Source organism: Eufriesea mexicana, unplaced genomic scaffold (assembly GCF_001483705.2).
Source record: "Eufriesea mexicana isolate 0111107269 unplaced genomic scaffold, ASM148370v2 scaffold1146, whole genome shotgun sequence".
Lineage (NCBI taxonomy): Eukaryota > Metazoa > Arthropoda > Insecta > Hymenoptera > Apidae > Eufriesea > Eufriesea mexicana.
The window spans coordinates 1,341,891-1,349,328 of record NW_016909275.1 but is presented as its reverse complement, the minus strand read 5'-3'; the positions used below and the strand labels follow the sequence as shown (position 1 = coordinate 1,349,328).

Sequence of the window (7,438 nt, the reverse complement as noted above, 5' to 3'; positions counted from 1 at the left end):
TTTAGTGCCTGGTATGTATTTCTAAATATTATTTATTAATTTTCGAATTGAAATGGGAGACTAATTAATTCGAATCTTCTGTCAAAAGAAAATTTAATTTTGGTTAAAGAGGGTTGAAAATCTAAAATAATTGTTAGAGAATTATATTTTATAGTATATAAAATAATTTTTCAAATTTTGGTGCCAGGCATGCATTCCTAAAAATTATTTATTAATTTTCGAATTGAAATGGGAGACTGTAATTAATTCGAATCTTCTCTCTCAGAAGAAAATCTAATTTTAATTACAGAGGGTTAATGTGTCTTGATTATACAAATGACTGATCATTAAATTTTGAATTTAAACAAAAGACTATAATCAATTACAATCTCTTCTCAGAGAAAAAATTAATTTCCATTACAGAGAGTTGAAGATCTCCTCTACCAAAAATCTTTCAAAAACGACTAAAAAATTCAATTCTATAATATACATATATAAAACCAAGCTTTGGCACATATCCAATTATTAATTATTAATTTTGAAATCGAAACGAGGAACCCTAATCGATTAGAATCTTTTCTGTCACAGACAAAACGAATTTCAATTACAGAGGGTTAATTCATTTCATCAAACAGTATCAAAAATTGTTAACAAATTCTACGCTATAATGAACATAACTTCAATTGTAATTTGAAATTTTAAGAAAATAAAAATGTCGAATGGTGCTATGGAAAATGGATATGCTCGAATAATTGGCAGGGTATCGAAGATATAAATCTGCTACGAATTATACGAATTTTCTTTGTTATTTTTATCGCTTAATCGCTCTTTGGATATTTCGACGATTCAACTGAAAGAGCTGCCAGCTCTTCGCTATTGGAACAATGATTTTCGTTATCGTGGCGGGCATCATTCACGGCGCGAAAACACGCGGGAATCGGCTATGTAATCAGTTCTATATAAACGAGACGATAACGAAAACAACCGCGAATCCTGCCCGCCTTGTGGAGCCTTGAAACGAATTGAAAACACGAAAGAGCGTTTCGCTGCTTCTGGCTTAACTCTTCACGTGCCGTGCGGGTCACACGTACCATTCTCATTCAGCTGAGGAGAGTATTCTTCTGGGTTCGATGTCGAAACGAAATGGAAGGAAGAAGCGAGCGTGTAAAGAATTTTCATAAGATTCTTTATAATCGAGTGACTTCGGATATCGTTGTGGAGCATTAATTTTTCAGTCTTAGATGCTTTGGTATCCGTTACTGGTAACATTTTTCAGTATTTCTTGAAAATTTTTTATTATTTTTTCTTTACTTTTCAATTGAGTATTGCCTGAATATTTTTTAATATTTTTAAATATTTAAAAATATTCTTAAATTTGTTTACATATTTTTTAAATATTTATAAATATTCTTAAATTTGTTTGAATAATTTTTAAATATTTTTAAAAATTCATAAATATTCTTAAATGTGTTTGAATAATTTTTAAATATTTTTAAATATTTTTTGTATTATTTTAATATTTTTTGACAATGTTCTTGTACCTTGTACTCCATAATTGTGAACAATTTTGGATAATTCTGAATAATATTGATATTTTCGAGAAACCTTGAATATTCTTGTATATTATGTACATCATGTACGAGTAGTTTTAAATACTTTTGAGTAGTACTTACAAGGAGTGCACTTGAATATTTTCATGAATCTCTGAATATTGCATATAGTGTTTTATAATCTTCTATAGTTTTGAACGATATCCATATTTTTGAGATCCTTGGAATATCTTCTATGCATAGTGTACGAATAATTTTCAGTAGTCTTGAATACTATGAATACTAAGATTTCTGAACATTTTTAAATAATATTCTCGAGTACATCTGAATATTTTTGTATATTGAATTGAATTATGGAATACCATTAAATACTGTCAAATATTTTTCGAATAATATTCTTTAATACCCTCGAATATTCTCCAACAGCATTTTTAGAAACTTTCGAACAACCTTAGTTACCAATTTTGAGTGCTACAAAATATTTTTGAAATTAAATATTATTTCTCTACACATACTTCAATATTCTTCAACATTCTTCAACATAATTTACCCTTACTTCCAAGAACACCCTTTCGTATTATCAAAAACCAAATTTTCCAATTTACCCTTTAAAATCACAAAATACTCAAAAATTTTTGAACATTTTGGTTACAAATTTCCATTCTCCAATGCACCAGACGTTAACAACGAAAAATACGAAAATTTGTTACAAATTAGAAATTGCATTCGTTGATTTCACAATTACAATTCAACGATACACCATCTTGAAATAAATAATTCAATTACTTCCAAATCGACGAAGCTGATGAACATTCGTTTCCTCTTTTCTGATCAACGAAATAGATGCGACCCGATTCGTTGCACAAACGCTGTTACGTTCTCGTGCAATAACTCTTATCTCGCAATTGTCATTGTACAATTCGAGGAAAATTCACTAGCGGCCTGTGTGTGAGCACATGTGTGGACTGACACACACGTACCCGTCATGGATGCGTATCTTCTCGGGGATTAATTGTAAATTATTCCATTCCCTTTTCCCGTGGATCAGTGCACATGCGTGCATGCACGCTCGAAATAGACCGTGTGCTTCTCTTTTCCTTATTCGCGAGTAATTACGCCTTTTTCAGAGAATTTTCCGAAAAATTCCCGAAAAAGAATCTCTCTTCGTTGCAACGTCGGAAATTAAAATCGAAGGATCAAAATTCCTTTTGCAATTAATTTGCACGTCCTGCGTGTAACAAGTTTCGAATACAAATTTCGAATCGCGAATTTTCGAATCTGCGGAGAATTGTGAATTTTGACGCGATGAATTATTTTTATTACTCGTTTCGTTATTAATTTTTTGATGAATTAAACGACGATGGTTTTGAAAATTAATTTTACAGATCGTGATGCTTGGTATCGATATTAGAATATTCTTTATTAATTTTATTCGTCGAATCGGTCGGGTTTGCTTGGAATATTTGGAAACTCATTGACACAAGCGTTTCGAAATGAAATTTTGTACACCGGTGTTTAATTTTTAAAGCAGTTCGTCGCATTCTGTTTTTAATAAAGTTAGAATTAGTTGCTTCGTGTATCGTTTAAACGGTTACAAAGGCAAACTGTTTCAAATTATTCCAACGTTCGAATCAAAGGCATAAATAAGGGAGAAAAATGGTTAATCTCTGAAAATCTCATTAAACGATGAAGCAACTCTCACGGTGTATCCAAGCTTGCAATTATGTCACTGAGAAATAAATGGCCGAGTCAAATATACATTTAATAATATTTTTATCAAGAAGAAACTCGCAATATAATTTTCGCGACCATATAATTATTACCAATAAATAATTACGCATCTCTGAACAATAAATGGGACAATACAACGATACAACCAGAAACAAAATGCCGAATTTAACTGCCACGCATCTTCTTCCATCACACTTGTAATTTTGAAGAAACAAAAGAATTTTTCTACAAATTCCCAGTCGAAGATCATTAAAATATTTAAAAAATGGGACAATATTGTTCATAAATTAATTAACCTCTGTGGCTAAAATTTATTTAAAAGAATAATTTATTTTTAATTTATTAATAATTTATTTATTAAGAGTAATGTATTTATATAATTAGAGATTCGTTTAATCTGAAATTTGGAAGCTATAAATGTTGTAATAATAAACAGAGTATTCATTGTTAGTATAACAACGTATTACCAAGATGCAGTCATATAATACTATTTAAATAAAACAGATATAAATACAGGCAACCCCCATATAACAAGTTTCCATACTAATAATTAAAAGAATTTGAGAAACCCTGCTATACCTCGATTTCCAAATACAAAAATGATTAACCCTCTTAATAAATACATTTTACACGAATCACGAAGCATAATAAGGTATTTATAATAATTTCTCGAACCTATTATTATTATTATTATTATTATTATTACTATTATTATTATTATTATTTACACTATGCTTCCGAAACCCAGTCACTATACAAGGTTTACCTGTACGCATGTACATGCATGTGCAATATCCAAGTCACGTGGTGCTACAGAATACGGAAAATAAAAATGTATACCAATCGAATTCCGCTTAAAATAATTTTAATTGCAATTTCCTCGACGAGGATGTTCGAATTACCAGTAAACGAGAGGCAAATTCTAGACACGAATCGGCCATTTAATTCCCACTAGCCTAACTCCACGTTTCCAGCGCGTTCGCTCGGTGGCCCGGATGAAACGGATGAGGAAAATGGTCGCATCGCAAGCTCGCGCTTCTCGCTGCAGAAGTCGCAGCCTCCTCGCGAAAGCCCGATAAGACGGTGTTCTGCGAATCGTTAGGTCCATTAACGTCTCTGTGACGCGTGCAATCATAATCCCGCGCGATCAAACGAGAACACGGGCCGTGTTCCCTGTTTGAAACGCGTTCCCCGTGCTTCGTGCAACGTTATGTACACCAAACGTCTACTTGACCGAAAACGCGGCCGAGCTTTACATTAAATCCGATGAAGAGAACTGACCTGCCCTCTCTGTCGCTCTCTGCCACCCTCTCTCTCCCTTTCATTCGCTCTCTTTCTCTCTCTCTCTCTCTCTCTCTCTCTTTCATCCTCTCGTTTTCTCTCACTCGCAAACAATAGAAAGCTGAGCAAAGATTTGTCCGGGTTCTGTATGCGTGTGTATATGTGCGTGTACGTGACGTATATACGCGCGTGTGTATATTTACAGTGCCGATATTAATCGATCGTTTACAAACGAGCCAACACGCGCAGCAGGCTATTCCTTCGGCTAAGAATAGAAGGCAGGAAAAGAAATAATGAAAATAACGAGGATGGCTGAGGGAGAATTATTAAGTTCGATTCGCGGGGAATCGATCGTTCGGATGACGTACAGTCGCTAAGGATCGTTCGACACAGCGGTGGGGTTGCTTTCTCGTACTTAAACCCAAGCACTACACTATTGCACTACACCTTTTTACAATTAATCGACTCCGTGCACGTCCCTCGTCTCTCTGTCCCTCTTCCCGTATCTTCCCATTTTCACACGAGTACGTAGGAGTTGAAATCTTTGGCATAGGGCGACACTAGAGGCATCCGTCGCCATTTCTTTGGTATCGAGCTGTCTCCGAGAGTCCTGGACGTTCACTTTCCTTACTATCACTGTTCTATCCGATTGTTCTCGCGGCGAGATGCAAGCGAAACATACCCTAAAGAATCCCTAGACACTCTTCGTCCCGACAGTATCCCTATTTACCTTCAGTCCCATCCAAAGCAGCCTGACCTGCACCCACGTCCTGTCAAAGACCATCGCGAATCTTCAGAAACAGTTCCATCGGAGGCTCCCTTGACGGGAAACTGGCTCCTCTCGCGACATCCGTCTCGCTGTCTCGAGTTCTCGAAATGAGCCGAAGACTGCTTCACATGCCTCTAGACCAGAGGAGAGAAAGCCGACGCCTGACTCCTGATCTCTCTATGCTCCGACGGGCTGAGGTCCAGCAGACCGCCGCAGTTCTGGTCACTGGCTGCCTGTTTCCCGATCAGAGCATCGATACTGAAGTTCCTCTTCTTGTCAGCCGGCGGATGGCTGCTGGGTATCGTGGTGGTCCTCGTGGGCGCGGGGTCGAGCTGCCTGATCGGCGGCGCCGTGATCGGTACCGGTTTGTACAACGGTGGCGGCGGTTCCAGGAAGCCGCTGAGCCTCAGAGCCTCCAAGGCTCTCGACGAAGAGAAGTCTAGTAAGGGCAGACCAGGTGGTGGAGACAAGTACGTGGCGCTGGGATAGGTGAGAGCGCCAGGATGACCGCCACCGCCGCCGGGACAAGGTCCTCGGTCGCCACAGATGGCGAAGGTCGCCATGATCGCTCTGTCCCGCAGCACATAGTGCGGCGGAGGCCTCTTGTACCTCTTTCTGCGACGCAGGAAGCTTCCGTTGTCGAACATGTCCTCGGCCAGTGGGTCTAGAGTCCAGTAGTTCCCTTTCCCAGGGTTACCTGGCTCGCGAGGTATCTTGATGAAGCAGTCGTTGAGGGACAGGTTGTGTCTGATGGAATTCTGCCAGGCTGGGAACTTGTCGTGGTAATACGGGAAACGTGACATGATGAACTCGCAGATTCCGCTGAGTGTCAGCTTCTTTTGAGGGGATTGGAGGATCGCCATCGTGATCAGGGCTATGTACGAGTACGGAGGCTTGATCAACGACGAGGACATCTTGTCGTTGCCGTAGGATGACGCCTGACCGGACGAGTTGGACTTTTGTTGACTGTTGGCTGACATCATCGAGTAGTTCTTCTTGCTACGACTGCCTCCACGGTTCCTGGAGGACGCGGTGGTGGGTGGCACGGGGGAACTGGGTATGATTGGGCTGGATGACGACTGGGACGGTGACAGGTCGTTCTTGTCCAGACTCACCGGGTCCACGATCATGCTGCTGCTGTCGGAATCGCGGTCGCTGTCCGCGCAGCCGTCGCACGACAGGTTCGACATCATCATCCCACGCGGTTCCATCGTGATCGCTTCATGGGCACATTTAGGCGTCGATTTCCGATGAACTTCAATGCTCGGCGGCCAGTGGGTCTAGCTGCAGGTACTCGTTCTTCCTCATGCTTGGTGTCGCCTCGTTCGCCCGACGATCGCGATGCATGCACACTCGTGGACACTCGCGCGCGTTTCACTCCCAAGCGGGTTCTTCTTTGATGTCTCTTGCTCTTTGTTTCTCCTTTCTTGTTCTCGTTTACCGCCCCACCGGTAACGAGGTCCGACGATCTCCGACGACGTTCAAAGCCACCGAACGAGACCGCACGAGCGTTCCTCTTCCGACATATTTTCGCGAGGCAACTGTCACACACGCGAGCTCCGACGAATTGCTATCTTACGCTAATAGTTTGTTTCCACAACGATAACGAGGGTTTTTTCTTCGCCCGTTCTCCGTGTCACCACTCAGCCGAGGCTGTATCTCAAGGATGACGGTCTCAGTGACGCACTCCACTTTATCGCTAACGATCGTCTCTCTCTCTCCCGGGATCTTCGCTAACCATCACGATTTTCTCTCATGCTCGCTTATCGATCACGCTTCAACAGCCTCCGACGATCTCTCTCTTGTTGATCCGACCGAACAACAACTCACTTTTCCCTCCAACCTGCAACCTGCAACTCACTTTTCCCTCCAACTGCTGTGGAAGTAGAGGATGAAGAGTAAAACGCAGCGGTCTGCAAACGATCAGTCCGATCTTATCCTTAGATCCAGAGCACAGTTGTCACACCGATCGGCGATTATCGAGTCTATACAAGCAACGTCGCTCTCGACGGATCGCGTCCGACGAGGTTAGGTGTACGAAATGCGGTCGAAGCTTATGAAGCGCGATTGCGAGTGTGCCAGCGCCGTGGAGGACCGTCTACGAGGCGAAATCGTGGGTCGAATTGAT

The 7,438-nt window shown here is 40.5% G+C and overlaps 1 protein-coding gene across 1 annotated transcript; it reads right to left on the bottom strand.

The window, feature by feature from the left end:
- Nucleotides 1-5,444: 5,444 nt before the first annotated feature.
- LOC108547639 (forkhead box protein D3) lies at nucleotides 5,445-6,839 on the bottom strand. Its single transcript, XM_017900237.1, has one exon. It carries the CDS (start codon nucleotides 6,519-6,521, stop codon nucleotides 5,445-5,447), a length of 1,077 nt encoding a protein of 358 aa, XP_017755726.1. The 5' UTR covers nucleotides 6,522-6,839.
- Nucleotides 6,840-7,438: the final 599 nt, after the last annotated feature.